Source organism: Elaeis guineensis, chromosome 11, assembly GCF_000442705.2.
Source record: "Elaeis guineensis isolate ETL-2024a chromosome 11, EG11, whole genome shotgun sequence".
NCBI classification, from domain to species: domain Eukaryota; kingdom Viridiplantae; phylum Streptophyta; class Magnoliopsida; order Arecales; family Arecaceae; genus Elaeis; species Elaeis guineensis.
Genome location: NC_026003.2, coordinates 117,588,274 through 117,607,083, shown reverse-complemented (window position 1 = coordinate 117,607,083; position 18,810 = coordinate 117,588,274). Strand labels below are relative to the sequence as shown.

The 18,810-nt window shown below is 39.6% G+C and overlaps 2 protein-coding genes and 1 non-coding gene across 7 annotated transcripts; 1 reads left to right on the top strand and 2 right to left on the bottom strand.

The window, feature by feature from the left end:
* Positions 1 to 2,651: 2,651 nt before the first annotated feature.
* LOC114914663 (U6 spliceosomal RNA) lies at positions 2,652 to 2,754 on the bottom strand. Its single transcript, XR_003802202.1, has one exon. It is a non-coding gene; the product is annotated as a U6 spliceosomal RNA (small nuclear RNA).
* Positions 2,755 to 3,985: 1,231 nt separating this feature from the next.
* LOC105054324 (uncharacterized) lies at positions 3,986 to 8,283 on the top strand. 3 transcript variants are annotated; one of them, XR_012135422.1, is made up of 3 exons: positions 3,986 to 7,419; positions 7,865 to 7,939; positions 8,040 to 8,283. XR_012135422.1 is itself a non-coding variant. In XM_010935820.4 (1 exon), the coding sequence occupies exon 1, from the start codon at positions 4,161 to 4,163 to the stop codon at positions 6,858 to 6,860; it is 2,700 nt and encodes an 899-aa protein (XP_010934122.1). In that variant the 5' UTR covers positions 3,986 to 4,160; the 3' UTR covers positions 6,861 to 7,657. The 3 variants fall into 3 exon arrangements, 1 of the variants encoding a protein (XP_010934122.1); XR_012135421.1 differs by having other exon boundaries at positions 3,986 to 7,481; XM_010935820.4 differs by lacking the exons at positions 7,865 to 7,939; positions 8,040 to 8,283 and having other exon boundaries at positions 3,986 to 7,657.
* A 2,405-nt stretch (positions 8,284 to 10,688) lies between these two features.
* Positions 10,689 to 16,878, bottom strand: LOC105053910 (metacaspase-1). 3 transcript variants are annotated; one of them, XM_010935248.4, is made up of 5 exons: positions 16,394 to 16,878; positions 15,744 to 16,074; positions 13,164 to 13,284; positions 11,784 to 11,987; positions 10,689 to 11,362 (listed from the first exon to the last, which is right to left on the bottom strand). In XM_010935248.4, the coding sequence occupies exons 1-5, from the start codon at positions 16,761 to 16,763 to the stop codon at positions 11,303 to 11,305; spliced, it is 1,086 nt and encodes a 361-aa protein (XP_010933550.1). In that variant the 5' UTR covers positions 16,764 to 16,878; the 3' UTR covers positions 10,689 to 11,302. The 3 variants fall into 3 exon arrangements, with proteins under 3 accessions (XP_010933550.1, XP_010933551.1, XP_029123124.1); XM_010935249.4 differs by having other exon boundaries at positions 10,689 to 11,295; XM_029267291.2 differs by having other exon boundaries at positions 11,297 to 11,572.
* Positions 16,879 to 18,810: the final 1,932 nt, after the last annotated feature.

Here is an 18,810-nt window from a genome sequence, read left to right as displayed (position 1 = left end):
AAAGGTTATCACTGCTCATTTTGTCAACAGCACCAATATATGGATCTGTAATATCATGATGAGATAATGTGGCCTGTATGAATCATGCCAATGATTTCAACCAGCATGATCTGAACATTCCCTTCCAGGGTCAGCCTTGTAAGGGAATCAAGATTCAACAAGCGAAATGATTGCTATACTGCATAACAAAAAACAGACAGTAGGTCACTGAAAGAACTTATCTCACATTGTGGTGGCTTTTCTTCCTTCATCACTTCGCCTTTTTCATACAGTTACTTGCACTGTCAGCTCTCTTAGTGTCCCTGAATTTCCGTAACTAATATAAATTAGACCTGGCCATGACTTCCTGGAACTCCCCTTTGCTTCAAAAACTACCAAATTCTACTATTTTAGACAAGGTTCACTATCTTGATGCTAGACCTTGTGCCGGTGAAATCTCACTATGGTGTCAGTACATGGTATGGTTGTATTGGGTATGGGGTGATTGGGCATACCGGTACAGTATAGAATGCCCCATACCGTCTGGTATGGGGTGGTATGGCAAACACTAATTTTAGACATTTATGTGACATGGATGGCTGAAGATTTTCTTCTTTGTTCACTCAACAAGCTGCAAGATGCAGGATTTACAGCTAAAAATGTTTTAGTGTTGACACAACCACAGTGTTTTCCCATCTTTCTAAATCTAAATCGAGTAATACAAAAGTTTGCAAATAACCATTCGAAACATCCTCAAAGTGAAGACTGATTGTTAATGCCTCGTATGTCATTTGACAAAAGTCACGGAACTCCAATTTTTTGTCAACTATTCAAGTAAGCTGCACTATCTGCAGTCTCCCTCACATATAAACCATGCAACTTCATCTGCATCAATTATGATATATTCTCATTTGGTACATGATAGAAAAGAAAAAATAATAAAGAAAAATTAAATTCAGAGACTTTCTATCTGATGTTTTCAACTCAGTTTATCCATTCAGAGCAACTGTCTTCTATGCATTCGATCAGTGCAAAGATTCTTACTCGTAAAGATTCCATCTATCATGAACTCTCTCTCTACATCATGCTAGGCTAAACATTCTGCTCCTATGAACATACCATTTGTCAGCAAAAAAAGAACACCAATTCATCACATATGTCAAATTAAATAGACCAAGTATACTCTAACTTATAGCTCGAACACAATTATGTCAGGGCATGAATGAACTATAAAATCATGTAAACAATTAGCACAAGCCCCAAGTGATATATAGATCTGACAGAAATGTCACCAAACAGACATGGAATAACCTTCTTGTTTTCTGAGAATAACCACAAGACATTTCTTTAATAAGTTGCGCACCTAAATGATTGCTTCTTTACTGATGACATCGCAAGAAAAATGACATCTTTTAATAAACAGTCTACAATTACATCCTCTAGAACCAAGTTTGAGTACCAAGGATTATTGTAAAAGGACCCACCTGAGAGAATGACAGAGAGAGATGGAGACAGAGAAGAGAAGAGAAGGAGCCAGGGATAGGAAGTCATGTTCTAAAGGAAAGTCTGGATCAAAGAGAAGACCTTCAATGAGAATTTAGCACAGCAGCATCTATAGATCGCACCTGATCCTCTTGAATCATTCCACCCTTGAGGGTCTTGAATCAAGTCTTATAAAATTTTGGACCATATTCCTAAACCTACTGCTTTAAAATGCAGATGAATCTGTAAATCGAGTAATATGTTTCTGAGCAAGCATCATTATGGGAGTCACAAGCCCCATTTCGCATTTCTCAATCAAGTCATACCCACTGTACATTTTTAAAAATCCACATATCCAAAGCAACAACTAATCTGTTTCAACTAAAGCATATTGCAGTGGGCTGTGACCACATTGTAAAAGGCTGTTTAGTTAATCTCCATTCTAAGTCAAATTTCAATTCAAGCACATCAGTTCACATACACCGACAATCTATCCAGTAAGATGAAATGACAGTTAGGTTCTAGCCCTCCATGCCAAAGAGGATACAAGAAAAGGGCAACTGCTCGACTGAAGTGGCAGAGGAGGCGAATGCCATCTCATAAGATTGCAGATTTCTAAATTGTTGAAAGGTTTCAAAATCGAACCCACCAAGAAGGTGACAAATCTTTAAAAATACAAATCTTTGCATCCAGAGTTATCACCAAACATTGCACAAAGAGGATGAATGGAACACTGAAGCAAGATATTCAGAAATGGTTAAAAAAAAAAAAAAAAATTGCCGGCGCTCCAATGAAGTTCTATTGGTGATCATGGGTATATCAAAAGAGCAGGGAAAAAACACATCAAATTACCATGATGATGAAAATTCAAAGAACAGAAGCTAGATATCCAGAGATGAATTAGAACATTGTTAGGGCTCCAATCAAATTGTAGTTGATATTGGGAAAAGTACAAAAGCACATGAAATTCTAGGGTTGACAGCATCATTATAAATGAAAATTAAAAGCATGAAGACAGGCAAGATCTAGGGTTTGCAACATCACCTGACGTCTTCGAAAAGAGATGGAAAGGAGGAAAAAAGAGGTAAATGAAAATTAAAAGCATGAAGACAGGCAAGATCTAGGGTTTGCAACATCACCTGACGTCTTCGAAAAGAGATGGAAAGGAGGAAAAAAGAGGTTAATAAAAAAAAAATTTGGACCATTTCTCGATTTGTGCGTGTCATCCTTGCGCAGGGGCCATGCTAATCTTCTCTGTATCGTTCCAATTTTATCGGATGTCTCCGAAGAGACATTTAGTAGGCTTGCCATTATTTTGAAGAAGGCAGTATTTTAATTTCCCTTGAACGATATGGGACTAAATTCTTCTTGGGGCGACTTGCTGGATGTTCCTTGCAGCCGTACGATAACTGACACGGAATCTTCACCGTTAGATAGCGAGCTGCCATATGTACGGGCCGATCAAAGGATTCGGATTTTAGAACACTTTAACATTTTCCCAGTGCATTTATTCAATGAAGCACGGATTAATACTCTTGTAGCAATGTAGCCTGATAGCCTTGGAGTTATAAACAGCAGCATCAGGCACCTGTGAATTTGAGGTAGGGTTAAATTTGGTTCAAGATCAAATTATGAGCTAAGGTGGAAAAGCAGGTTAATCATTAGGATTTTTTAAAAATTCTAGGTATTGATGGAATAAGAAACCAAAAAAAAAAAAGAAAATCATTATAGGGTCAAGGCTTGTCCTATATTAGGGTTTTCAAAATATTGAAAAATCCACTGATGCAGCTTGAAAATTTTATTATTTCATATAATTGAGTTTTACATAACCCAAGTAACATAATATCGTTGGAAATTGTTGTATATCATTGGATTTTGCATATATGAAAATGCCATGGGCAAAATCTCTTGTAGTTTCTTTTTAAAATTAATTGTCAATGGAGATTTGATGCTTAAGTTTATGTTCGCTAATTTGGGATTGGAGTTTTTCAACAACCAATCTCTTGTGAAGCTGAAAATTATCTAGAAATCTTGTCTGCTAAAGCAAAAATAATAAAGTGATTGAGCTAATTGTTGCGGCCTTTACAGCCAATCTAATCAGATGATCAACAAAATATTTCAAAGAAAAAGCATGATCAATCGTTGGGATCTCTTGGCATTAATATCATATAAGAGATCATTTTTGGTTGGTGATCTAGGGTTTTTTTGGAGATGGTTTGAAGACCGCCCATCACCAATCAATTGATAATCCTCTATTATAAAAGCATACATGTATGCACAAATATATTAGATATTTCTAGGCTAGGTTGAACCTGTAGTCTTTTTCGGAGTTGCATGGACCCGTAGAGCATCAAACATGAAAGATCCAAGCTTAACCCATATAAATGGAGCTTATCCTTAGACATGACCAAACCAATATATTTCACTGGACTGGATTGACTTTAGCTGTAGGTACCTCTTTAAACCCAAACTGATCTATTGGAGGGTTCGGTCTACATTTTAACCCATTCTCCATTTAACATTTAGTCAAGATTTGGGTTGGTTTATATCCAAGGTAAACAGACTAGCATGGTATAAATTCCTCCATGCTTCCTAAATAAATAGGTGGTGGCATCCTGCTGCCTCGATTCACATCAAAAATAGTCCTTGGAGTATCGTCCCAAAGAAGCACCAAGCCCACATGCCGACCAGCACACCTGATGCTCTCCGCCGCGCTCCGCCGTGTGCACCACCGCTCCGTTAATACCCCCTGTCATCCTCCTCCTCCGCCGCCGTCCCTTCCTCTCTTCGTCTCTTCTCCCACCCGCCAAGATCCTACCTTTCCCTTTCCGCCGCAACTCTCCACCGCCCCCGCCGCCAACGCAGCCGAAGGCTTCGACCATATCGACCAGTTCCTACCCCGCCGAGCCCTCCCTCCACCGCCCCTCCGCCCCTCCCTCCGCCGCGAGACCCTCCTCGCCCTCGCCCACGCCCTCAAGACCCCCTCCGGATGCTTTCCCGCCCTCGAAGCCCTCGCCTTTGGCTTCCACGCCGGCCCCCTCGCCGGCGTCCTCCGTTCCTTCCCACACCCCCGCCCCGCCCTCGCCTTCTTCGTTCGCTCCGTCCCGGACCTCTCCGCCGCCACCGTCCTATCCTGCTGCGCCGCCGCCCATCTCCTAGCCGCCGACCCCTCCCTCAAACTGCTCGCCCAGGACATCCTCGCCTCCCTCCTCCATCGAATCGGTCCCCATCGCGGCGCCGAGCTCCTCCTCTGGACCGACCACCACCGGTGCCTCCGGTCCTACTATGCCGTCCTCCATTTGGTTCTCCGTGCCTTTCTCGATGCTGGAATGGCTCCAGAAGCCTTAGAAGTAGTGCGCCGAATGAGAGGCCAGGGGAACACGCCGAGCCTATCTGCATTGGCTATTCTTCAAAGGCTGCTCTTCAAAAGGGGTGACTCGGAGAGTGCCTGGAAATTGTTTAAAGATATGATTCGGAAAGGGCCCCGGCCAACCTCAAGTACATTCAATGCAATGATTCTTTGGTCCTGCCGAAAAGGGGCCGTCTCTGTTGGCAAGGCCCTTCTCCGGGTGATGCAAAGATATCATTGTGAGCCCGACGCATGCAGCTACAATATCTTGATCAATGCACATTGTGTGTTTGGGCGGTCCTCCGATGCCTTTGAGTTGTTCGATTCAATGCTTGAATCTGGTTATTCTCCAACTGTTGTTACTTACAATATACTTATTGATGCTTTGTGCCAGGAGGGGAGAATGGAGGAAGCAAAAAGGCTTTTTGATGGTATGGAAGAAGAGGGCATTGCATCTAACACAATTACGTATAATGTTCTAGTCAATGGGTACGTAAAGGCAGGGCAAATGGATAAGGCGAATTCAGTCTATAGAGAGATGAGGAAGAAGGGACTGACCCCTGATTGCTACACCTTCAACATTCTTGCTGCAGGGCATTGCAAGTTCGGCAAGGATCGGGAAAGTGAAGATGAGCATTTTTTGGAATGTGTTTTGAAACCAGAGGAGCTCCCGGAAGGGCCAATACTGGACATGTGGGTTTCAAGGCTCTGTTGGGATGGGCGGTTGGATGATGCGCGGGAACTTCTGCAGCGTGCTGTTGAGGAGGGTGTGACAGTGAGTGTTGCAGGATTTAACTCAGTCATCACTGGTTATAGCAAGGAGGGATTGGAAGAAGAAGCTTTTGATTTATATCAAATTATGGTGGAGGTTGGTCTTGCACCCTCACCATCCACTTGCAGCTCCTTGCTTATGGGCTTGTGCAAGAGAGGGAGGTTGGATGATGCCAGGGTGCTCCTAGATAGGATGGTAGAGAAAGGCTATTGTGTGAGTACATCTGCTTTCACAATCTATTTAGATGGGTGTTTCAGGATGGGCAATACAGCCGCTGCTTTGAGGTGCTGGAATGACATGGAGAAGCAAGGGATCCATCCTGATGTCGTTGGCTTTTCGGCCTACATTAATGGCCTCTGCAGAGCTGGTTACATGGAAGAGGCACATGAAGCTTTCCATGAAATGTGTAGGAGAGGATTGGTTCCCAACAATTTCACATACAACTCTTTGATTTCAGGATTTTGTAGGGCTGGTAATGTAGCCGAGGCATTGAAATTGGAGAGGGAGATGAGGCAGAATGGCCTTGTTCCTGATATATTCACAACCAATATAATTATTAATGGGTTCTGTAGACAGGGGAGGTTGAAGATGGCAAACAATATTTTCGTGGAAATGTATACTAATGGATTAACTCCAGATGTCGTAACTTACAATACTTTTATCAGTGCTTACTGTAGGGCTTTCGATATGGTGAATGCGGTGGGCTTTGTGAATAATATGTCTTTAGAGGGTTGTGAACCAGATATCTTCACATATAACATATGGATTCACAGTCTCTGCAGTCGTCATATGATGAACCAAGCCATCAAGGTGCTAGATGAGCTTGTTTCAGTGGGTTTTGTTCCTAATACAGTCACTTACAACACAGTGATGAACAGTATCTGCAGTGATGTACTTGATCGTGCTATGATTCTAACTGGGAAATTGCTTAAGATGGCCTTTGTTCCCAATGTTGTTACAGTTAACCTGCTGCTCTCTCATTTCTGCAGGCAAGGGCTGGCAAAGAGGGCCTTGATTTGGGGAGAAAAGCTTAGACATGTCTCCTTCATTTTTGATGATGCCTCGCGGAATATTCTTGACTGGGCCTACTGTGACATGCAAGAGGATGCAGAACATTTGACGGCAGAGTCCAGAAGAAGCTTATTTTTAGAATTTCTGATGCACATTACTTATGGATCCTTACACAGGAGTGAACCATTAAAACATAAACCATTGATAATTACTGATATTGTTGATCATGGAATTACCAAGTCTTCCAAGATGATGGATGTGAGATAGTGATATGAGAACTATGTGGCATGAGCAGATGTTTTCTTGGTGGAGGTGCTTGATGCCAATATTCCCATTTCCTAGACTTCTTCATGCATGATATGTGAAGTTGTCTATGTTTGAGAAGGTCATCAGGCCATTTTCTCCTCCTCATCAGATTTGACTCTCATAAAGAAGTATGGAAATTCTCCAAATAGCGTAGGAGGAGAACTAACTTTGGGCGTACTCCCAGTAATTCCATTGCTTTTGGTACTCAGTGCAGTTCTGATAAATAGATATATGAAACGGCGTGCAGGGTCAGATTATTAATGCCCTAGGATTATCATAAAGTGAAAAGGATCCTGTACTGTTATTACTTTTATTGGAAACAAGTTGCTGGACTGAAGCTGGACTGCTTGCTGCTCAATGTTAAAGCAAAGGCTGGAAGTTGGTCTAAAAGATCATAACCGATCACATTCATTGATAGGTTTTGGATGTTAACATTACGATGAATTGTTGATTCCATTATTCTGGATTCAGGCCTTTACTGTATAACAGTGCAATTCTTCAATAACTCTACCAGATACAGGTGATTATCATACCATTATTTCACAAAGCTGCAGCAACCTAATTATGTGTTAGCAAAACAATGTAAGATATGTTGTCTGTCTTGTTTTTCCACTATCACTAATAGTCAGCTGTAGATTGCAAGATCATAAGGATTAAGGACACTTCTTTTTTTTTTTTTTTAATATTTAATGTGCATTGGTATTGTACAAATTATTTCAAAAATATGCAAGTGTCAAGAGATTTAAATTCTTTGCCTTCATTATTGTCGCTCTTTGTTGCTCCCCTCGTTTAGCAGTCAAGCCATCAAGGCTTTAGCCTTCCATTTGCAAGGTTGCCAAATGTGTTGTTCTACTGATTGTTGCATGCTGAACTGTTCAGAAATTCAGTGGGCTTTTGCTTCTCTTTATTACAAAGAATGGTGCAGTCTCTTGCTTATCTGTGGGTTCTGCCATAATTTTTCGCAGGTGATTGGCAGAATCCGTACAGTTTTGCCAGCCATGTATTTTAATGACATTCGATAAGGTCATTTTACTGCACAGGTAAGAATAACTATCTTGTTTCTGTAATTATTTCAGATACTAATCTAGCAAAATTGAACCATCTCCACATTTGTTACTTTTTTCTTGGGGAAATCGGCAGTTGTCCATGTTCCTCTAGGAGATACTGCTGTGGACTGGGAAGAACATCCTTGTCTGATCCAGAGATAAGGCATTCAACCTTTTAGAGGGCATATCTATGTATGTATGTTGGTGCGTTTGTGTATACATATATGTAATATGTATGTATGTACGTATGTTTGTGTGCATGAATGCTTGTATATATGTATATGTGTATGCACATGCAAAAACAACAGCTGTAGCTACCTTCTGTCAATGGAAGTTTTCATCAACAATATTAATCATTTGGCATAGTTGGGAGTCCATTTTTATCAGGTAACAAATAAGGCTGGGCCATCCGGATATACAAGATTGTCGCTGTGACCTACTTAATCTTAAGGAGCTACAAATTCATTGACGGCAACTACATTTCCTTTAGCTGCTTCTTTTTTCTATCGAAAGTTTATTAGTACTATGGCTCTCAAGCAGTGTATGATTGATGCACTTCCTCAAGCAGTAGCAATCTGTGGGTCAGAAAATTGAAAGATAGATATCGCAAGCAATTAGTGATTTCTCCTGAACAGGTGCCGGAAAAACTATACTCTATCGAGTAGAAACTTAGATTTTTTTTTTTTTTCTTTCACCCATTGTCAATTCACCTTGATAATTCTTCATCTCATCAGAGCATTTACTGATCCATGAATCATATCTAGTGGCACAATGGTACATGTAGCTAGTAGTAATTACACCTAACAAAAGATGGTTAGAGTCACAAGTAGTCATGCACCTGTGCAAACTTAAAACGAGATATATAGTAGGAACAGCAAACACTGTAAATATAACCTGTACTTAGAAATGACCCCCTTCAAAATGCATAACTATTTAGCACCTGATTTATACTACTAGATAAGTCGATATGCATAAGCAAGCAATAATGCTCATGGAAACAAGAAGTGGTACTCTTAACAAGGTCATGAACTGCAACAGAGAATGACAAAAATGATCCTGTTCCTACCATATATATTGATGAGTAATGTCTAGAAAGAAGCATGATTACATTTGCCTTCTTGAGGATTCCAAACCAGCTTCCTGCTGAGCTTTCTTCTCATTGTCCGAATGGGTTGGAGAATTCTCCTCCACTGGCTCCACCTGCCCATCCAATTCCTCATATTGCATTGCTTGTTCAAGTCTTTCTACCACATCGGCCATCTTTGGACGTTCTCTGGCATGCTTGGAGAGAACTCCAGGATGCTGCACGGCGGGGAGACCAAGCCGGAGGATTTGCTTGTCTGCTTCACAGCACTCAAATCCTCCAACCTGCTCACTCTGTTGCTCGAGGTCGGCGACGAGACAAGCACTGAACGTGTGGTGGGGGTGGATTTTGGCTGCTTCCAGCCTTTGTATTTCTCCTTGAAGTAGAAGAAACACCTCATTCTTCAATGGCGGAGGTGAGCTTCACTGCCCAAGAGTTCATGGCAATCTTAACTCCACTGTTATGACTGCAGCTTACATGGAGGAAGAAGAGGAGACCAGAGTCTGGTGCAAAGAATAGGAAAAGAATAGAGAATTGACGAGGATAGATTAAAAATGAGAATGAAAAAATGGGAACTTTATGAGAAAAAAAACTGGAAAACAGAGACGCAAGGAGGAAAAAGATGGAATAGAAGGAAACCCAGATGGAAACTTGAGAAAAAAAAAATTTTAATTTTTTGAGAGTTCAAGAAGTCCAGAGACCTGTATACAGATTGAAAGCAGGCAAAGTTTAGAAACTAAACTAGAGAGAGACCAAAAGAGGTAACATATTTGAGAGTGTTAAGCCTTCCATCAGGCTCTGGAAGGGAACATATTTGAGTTGTAGTTGCTGGTGGATATTTGAAGTATAGATTTAAATGGAGGTTGAGAGCTAAGTCTTCTTCATCCATGAAAATAAGGGCGTGGTTCCTCGGTGGTGTCTGAAATAAGGCGAAAGCAAATAAAGTGAATCAAATTTGATCAAGGCACTTCAATTCTGACTTGAATCTCGACAGTTATTCGAATTTTTGGCGAGGCCAACCACGGGCCAACTTGGGACCTTTCTGTATCGAGATAGGAGTTGAATAATGGAGCCAGAACCAGTCAGCGACTTGCCATTTAGTCAAAGCGTTCGGGCCTTAAATGGTGTCGGAAAATCGCATAGCACGTAGCATGAGATAATATGGCCGTGGGATCCCCAAGGTCACCAAAGTTGCTCGTTCGGTCAACGTAGTTCGATCGATCGAGCTTCACCAGGTGAACTTAGAAAAAAGGGCTCAAAGCACAAAATGCGCAGGGCTCAAAGAAAAAATATCAGTTGGAACTCCTGCACTTGGTGGATTGAAAAATTATTGATTAGAATTATCCTACCACATAAATTTTGGTCCATCGATAAAATACCACCACATCATTCCACAAAATTAGAAAAAAAATTAGCAAAAATTGAATTGTAAATAACTAACCATGGTTAACTTTGTGTTTTATTTATATTTTCAATTTTCAACCAAGCAAAAAATTTTGAAATTTTGAATCACCATGTGATACAATAATGTTTCATTAGATAATCCAAAGTTCGCATGATAGAACGATTTTAACCAATAATTATTCGAGACCAAAACCACAAAGATATCTCACAGAGTTGACTTCTTCAAGAGCAAGGCTATGCAAGCACGAGGGATCATATCAATCAGATGTCTTTTTCTCTATAGATCTAGAAGTAAATGAGATGAAATTTTTGGTACATGAAAGCTTACTGATTTAAAACATGATTAATTAGTAGGGGCCACCAAAATATACCTCCGGTTTTGTAAAGAAAGAGGTCTTCTCAGACAGGTCGAAGGGACCAAATTTGATCACAACAATACCGAGACCCGCAGCCAGAAGCTTCCAATAGCAGAGTTCATTTCAGGATAAAAAGACACATAATTTACGAAAATATGATGCCGAATCTATATGTCATCGTTTCTTTTGTTTTCCAGCAGCCCTTTCGGATGATCTCTGTTGCATGATGGAGGAAAGGTAGAGGTTCTTCTCAATTATGAAGGCTTCTCAAATCCCTTTTGGAAAAGGTTGTTTCAATAACAGCTAAATCACACTAGTGTAATTACACCCCGCTTAAACATAAGATCGCATATCTACAAATAAGGTATAGAAGTCAACAATTTTAAGAATTTCAGAAACCAAATCCTTCATTGCTACTAGAAAATGTACGAAAGATTGGGCTTCCCTCCATGATGGTAAACCCCTCACTGCAACTAGCTGTACACAATCACCAGAAGAGGAAGAAACTGCAGATCAAAGAGAGAATGGCTTCATGTAAACATCAAATGTTTCACAAGCAGTCAACTGTGGCTCCTGCAAGGAAAAATACATTAAAAAAGAAAAAAATACTAGAAATGGTTGACCAATAAAAACAAACAAGAATAATAAGCTCAGACCCAAATGGTCGATTTATCAGAGGTGATCAAGATGGTAAAGCAGTCCGCAAAATTATTTATTCCAATGCCTTGCTGGTGAGATTCAACCACCTTGTTACGTATTCTTGATAGGAGAAATGGCATATTCCTATCACAAAGTCAGTCGAGATAGATCCATCCATGTGCACATGATTAAACCTCTTGTATTTTAACAAACCTTTTATGAGTTAAAAAAAATATAATAGATTTAATGCCAGCCTGGAAGTGATTCTAGCAAAATAAATGAGCTCATACTGGCCATGCTAAAATCGGCAGATTTTTAGGCCTGCAATGGGGCAGATGAAAGAAGATTTTGTTACCTGTCTCAAACCACCACTTAAACTGCCCCCCGTTAACAGCATGGTGATGAGTGATGTAACAGGACCTCCACCCATTGCATCAGTGCTTCGGATGGTTGATCGCATGGAATTCAGCATACTTCCATATGTTGCTCCATGACCACGTTCAATGGCTTGGATAAAGCAGAATGTCATCGCACCTGTTGAGGTGATCTTCGAAAGAGCCTGCTCATTGAATCATTAGAAGCCTCACCACTTTGTGGTGTTGATTAAAGAAATTTCTTAATTTGGGGAAAAAAAAAAAAACAATCAACTGCAGAAACAAAAATTGACTGCATGTGATGAGAAAATAAACCCAATTAAAAAATGTGGAAGTTGGTGAAAGCAATTAAGTGAAAAGTTTCTTCTGCTTCAGAGCTGGTAATAATCTTTTGTTCCTTTCCTTTTTTTTTTTTTTATAAATACAAAACTGAGATAAGAGAACAAATGAAACATTGCAAAGAACATGATGCTTAGATCTGAGCAAAAAGTATCACTACTGCAGCTTTTGTCTCTTTCTCTATTTTTGTGATAAAACTGGATCAGGATTCGTAAACTAAGGGTTGCAAGAGACTGATGCTTATGCCTGAATAAATAGGACTGCTTCAGTTATAAATAATATCCACATACTGAACCGATGATATTCAGATAAAATCTGAACCATTGCATCCCAAATGGCTCAGTTCTAGACATACATGCATGCATGCATGCATACACACATACATACATACGTGGACCAGGGCTCATAAACTAAGGGTTACAAGAGCCTGATGCTTATGCCTGAATAAATAGGACTGCTTCACTTCTGAATAATATCCACATTCTGAACCGATGACATTCAGATAAAATCTTAACCATTGCATCCCAAATGGCTCGGTTCTGATATATATGTATCTGTGTGTGTGTGCGTGCGTGCGTGCGTGTGTTAAAATAGTAGCTTGGAACTTAAAGGGTTGCTAAAGCATTCCAATGGACTTCCCTGGTTTCAACATTGGCCAAAACTGTAAATTCAAAATTGATCTTGGTGATATTAAAATGGTATCCAAACTTCTGCTTGGGAAATATCACCATGCAGTTGTCCATTTCAACATAGCAGTTGGACATGAGATAGACTGCTGAGTCCATGGCCTCCGATTGTTTACACTACCCCATCTCCTTGCCCAAATTCTTGATATGGATGATGATTATACAAAAGTGCATTGTTTCAAGAGAAAGAGGTCATGCTTGTTGTTGTCGGCAAATGTGGTACTTTGTCTTGCTAGGACTCCACTAAAACCGAGATTTTCAAACTGAGTAACACATCGTTTAGACTTGATACACCTCAGTCAGTGTCTATTACAGGAGAAAGTAACAAGAGGTTACCGAAGTATCAGCAGAGGTTTGATCATCATCACAACCACTAAAAGAAATGGCTTCCCCACCGCTTGTCCCTTTCCAAACACCAGATCTTGGGCGATGGTCTTCCCATACATATTGACCACTCCTGTATCGATAATAAAATATCTATTAGCTAAATCATTGCATTTCCAACTGCAAAACTAAACAACTTGAAGGATACAAATGAAATTAATGACCACCAGGAAGAAATAAAGGTATCATCAATTTGATACGATATGGTGTTGATGCAATATTATTGGTCGACAACAAGCCAAGATAGTACAATCTTGGCAGCTTGTATACACAAACTGCCAATATTGTACCAGCAGCAAGATATCAATAGGCATGGTGTTGACCAATAATACACATTTATTGACCTTCAACTTTCCAGTACAAGCTTCTCACCCTTCATTTTCATGTTACTCTTAAACAGCTTTACCTTTATGGTGTCATGAATTTTCCCTGCAAGATGACTAGATGAAATATGTCTCATGTGATGACTGAATTTAATTCAGCTGCACCTACAAAAATGGATATGCAAATTGGGTATGATGGGAAAATCTAACTTCCTATATTTAACAGCACGACCAAAAAACTTGAGGAATCTAGCTTTGTTATTGAATCTCCAAGAAGATAAATTGATAGAATCCATGATTAGAAACAGGTAAATCATTGAATATTGAAAAGTAGTTAATAAGGCAGGGAATTAGCCTTGCATTAAAAGAAATAGGAAAGGGAAGAACATATAAAGGAATGCTAAATAACTTGTAGAAAACTGGAAAATTACAACCAATTGGTACTTTCTGAAACGTTATGGCTTGACAAAACTATACCCCCTTGGCAACCAAGGCAAAGAGGAAAATACTTAATCGGGTTCTTGTGGTGATATGGGGCCATCAGAGTAAACGAAAAAAAGAAAAAAATAGTACTACTGAAGCTCCGATGGGTGCTTAGATACTTAAACTGGTGTACATCATCATTGTCATCTAGTTGAACGCACCTCGCCCCTTATCAATTTACCTTCTAAAAGTAGAATGACCGTCATTGCATCCATTACTAAAGGCTTGAGCTTCATATTTCAAACTTATCTGCATAACAAAATCTATTAGCTTGGACTCACTATATCATGGCTCACTTTGGAAGGATCCACCTACTATTATCACAAGATTAACACAAGGGATATTAGAAATATATCATAAGTGTTTGCTTAAAAAAAAAAAGCTCAGTTTCAATAGACTTGGCCGAGATTTCTGAAAGTGGCAATAGTGTAATATGGTTTTAGCCGCTAGGTGGCTTCTATATTTGGTCAATGGGATTAAGTGAAAACCAAGGTTTTAACAGGTTTAACTGCAGGAAATCAGATCAGATTTGATTCTTAATTGAACAGGAAAACATCAAAAAATATGTGGCAAAGGAGCTCTGAAGAGTTGGGTCACTAGCAGGAAAATTGGGTCCATAGTCAATATAGAACTTGATATAATAGGTTTTCCTGAAAGCAATATGAGTAGATCTGCAATTGGATTTCCAACTGGATTTCTTGGTGGCGAACACAAAAGACGGTGCAGTCACAGGACCACACACCAGGCACATGTCTAAACCAGGAACCCAAGCATCCAGAAGTAGGTCTCTTAAGGGTGCTCTGTGTGATGGAAGGCTGCTGAAACTCAAGAGGTTAGCATGGCTACACTGAAATCTGTGTTTAAACAAACTTGAAGGCTAGTTCCTTGAGATTCATACTAAGATCTAAAGGTGGGATGGAACACACTCTGGTCAGCCACCAGATCTCTATTATGAACTCTACTAAAGGATATAAAATTATACTTGACTTGGAGGTGTCCAATGGAGCTAATTTTTGAAGCTTAAGTCAAGCTGCCGTGAAAAAAGGAGCTTTGTGGATATCGGTCCAAAGGGAAGCTTCACCAAAAGAGCTAAGTTTTGAAGATTAAACAAAGTAAGTTTTTTTAAAAAAAGGAGATTAATGTACATGAGTCCAAAAGGAAGATTCTTTAGCATCAGCATTATTAGAACTTTTGGATGAACCAGTCGTGGTACATCTAGTATCAAGTAAGCTTTCCCAAGCATCTTGAATGATCCAAGTCCGGTCAGATGAAAGATATTCGAGTGACTTATCAAAGATGTATCAATGCTGACAAAGTCTCAGATGACAATAAAAATGCCATCTCCCACAGTCCATTGATTTAAGGATGACTTTGCTTTATTTTTAGTTAAACTTTCATGTTTTTTCTCCAAGAAACTCATGTTAGATGAGATAGAAGTCCAAATTGCTATTTATTTGATATTTTTATTTTTATTTTCTTTATATAAACAATATCTACAAAATTAGGAAAATCCTATCAATATTAGGGAATCTCTCCTATAAATACCCTTCTCATTGTACTCGATTATAAATCAATCAATAAACCTTTCTTTGAAATTTTTCTCAAAAAATTGTATTCCTTTTCGTCAAGGAGGCATGCTAGACTTTGTTATGTGTGCTATAACCCGTCATTAATAAAAAACTTTTTGCAATCCATAATCATGAAGCAATTGTAAGAGATTATTTACCTGTTCATTCTGCATAGGAATGGCAGATCAAGAACAGTACCACTGTGGCAAGCATCTATTATAGCATGAAGCCTAACCCCAGGAGGAAGTGGTCGGACAATGGAAGTATTGATTTCATCATCTACAATCATTCCTTGCGTTTCAAAATCCAGCGGGCATAGGGTCTCATCATATCCATCAACCTCGTCAGCATGATAGCTCCTCTGTTGTGAACCATGGCCGGAATAGTGGAACACCAACGAGTCTCCTGGCTGACAACCTTGCACAAGCCAATACATAGCCATCCTAATGTTTTGTTTCGTCGGAATTCTGTATGGATCGGTTTCTTCTTCTGAAATCCAACAAGGGACAGACTTCTTAGGACTTTGGGAAGGGAGAAACGAATGATGCCACAAATCATATATTATCCAAGTGGTCAAAAGTTTTTGGGAAGAACACAAGAAAAGCACGCATGCATGAACGACAGGGTTTAGAAAAGTTTGCAGTTTGAATTTGAAAGATGAATCATGCAAACAAGTTAAAGATCCAATTTTGACAATGCTGCTCCACCGGCAATCGATACATGGTCGAGCCAATCGTTAATTCGATCAAAATCCGACAGAATTCGACACAAGCCGGCACAAGATTTGACGAAGGAGAGAGGAAATTACCGGTGAGCATGATGATGGAAGCCTCAGGGAAGTGGAAGCGGTTGACAAGTAGGTAGCGCATGCACTTGGCGTCGTTGATGCAGCCCTTGAGCTCGTGCCGCGAGTAGCGGTACGAGATCCCGACGATCACCGCCTTCTTCCGCCCGTGCGGCGACGGCGGCGGGCCCCACGGAGCCCCGTGCGGCGACGGCGGCGCCGGAGGGCCGTAGCTGCCGCCGTGGGAGGAAGCGGAGGAGCCGGCCGGAGGTGGGATCTCGCGGGGGTCGGCGATGTGGGTAACGGCCTGGCAGATGGCGCAGCGGATGGACGTGGCCCCCGGCGGCAGCTGAAGCGGCGTCCGGCAACCGGAGCAGTCCACCAGCATCATCATGGCGGAACCGACGGCTGGGATCGAGCGTGGGAGAACGCGCCCGTGGAGCCTAGTTAAAGCTGATCTCGCGGAGGGGAGGAGGAGGAGGGTTTTTTCGACAACAGAGGAGGGCTTTTGACACGTAGGTTTGCCATTTGATCTACGGTATGGTGTTCTGGTGGTCCTGAGGAGGATCTCATCGAAGGAGATGTTTTTACGGAAACTTAGGAGATTGATTTATCGGCTTTTTCTTTGTAGGGTTTTTGCTGATGGACGGACCTGATCATGGTGGCCATCTTGGTTTCCAGTCCCGAGAGATATCGAAGTGGGACGCGGAAAAGAAGCAACCAAGAATCCATTGAAACGCCGACGTGCGCTTTGGCCTGCAACATGCCAATGGTTGGCTTTCCCCTTGTTATTGTCGTTACGCTAACGATATTCACACTACCCCAAATATTCATGTTATGGTTAGAGCTGGCTGGAGGAAGAAGAATAAGGGTTTCAGTGAAGGCCAATAACGCGCTAACTATGAGTACGAAAAAATAAATACAATAAGATATCCTATTAAATTTAGAGAGGAAAGAAATATGGATATGATACATCCAGAATTATTCTAATCAATTCAGATATGAATAAAAAATTAAAAATTCAATTAATATTTATATCCATATCAATATCTATAAAAAAAATAGATATGTAATAGATAACTATCCGGTTCATATCCAAATATCCGAACCTACATATAACGTTATATAATTTTATATAATATTTATTATTTTTTTAAAAAAATATATAACAATATAAATATATTATTAACTTAATTTATCATCTATTTAATAATAACTTTAACTTTGTAGCCATAAAATTTAATCTGTCTAAACTATATCCATCATTATATTTGTTACCGTCAAACATTCGATGGAGATCTTCCGATGCCTAAGTCAGAGAGAGAATTGGTGAACAGTAGATTTGAATGTTTCGAATAGCAGAGCTTTGGCCCAGAATTATTTTATCGGTGCTGCTCACTTACCCTCCATTTTATAAATGATTTTGATGTAACCGTCAAGCACGTGATCCCATTTTTTATGGTGCTAAATTATCGACCCATAATTGTGAAGTTAATGGGTCGTTTATTTTCACTAAGTACCATGATACATAGTCGACAACCGTTCATAACGGTTAGGGTATATTAAGCAGATAGTCCGACAATATGTCGGTAATACCGATATGTCGTAGAAGGTTCGAACGACCATCGATTTATAATGGTTAGAATATGTTGAGCAGATAGACCAACTATATATCGGTAATACCGATATATCGATAGAAGGTCCGAACGACCATCGGTAAGTAGTTCTGATATGCCAATAATCATTTAGAGCCTCACAGTTTTATCTTTTAAAAGTGTCTCATGTTGGAAGAGAAGATTTCAATCCATATAAGTCATATTCTCTCTTGACTTATAACTGATATAGGACTAAAAAAATCCTCTCTATACTGCAACAATATTCATACTTCCAACATCCAAATTGTATCTGTATCCATTTAAAATAAATATGAATATAAATTTTTGTATTCAAATAATATCTGTATCCATATTTATATTCGTCAGATAAAATAAATATGGATATAGATACGTTGGTATCCAATCCATATCCAAACCGATTTCAGCCCTAATTAGATTGAATTTCGACATTAAACTCAAAGTCTTATTAAGTTTAGAAAAATTCATACACAAAAATCAAAAAACCAACTATGTTGTATGTACGTATATCTAAGTGTACGTGCATGTGCACATATGAGACTACATTTCACATATATTTATATAATAAATATAATGCATGTATTTATCAATTTTTTATTTTAATCATAAAAGAAAAAAAATAACTAGAAAGGTAAAATCATAATCTTTTTCATTCTACCGCATTCCTATCTACGTTGTTTGTGATAGTTTTTATGCAATATATTTATCATGGTTTAAGATTTATATTAAGCTTGATTACCGTAAGATCTTTTTCATTCCCTATATTCTTTATATTTTTTTTATTATATTGATACGTATGTAACAAAA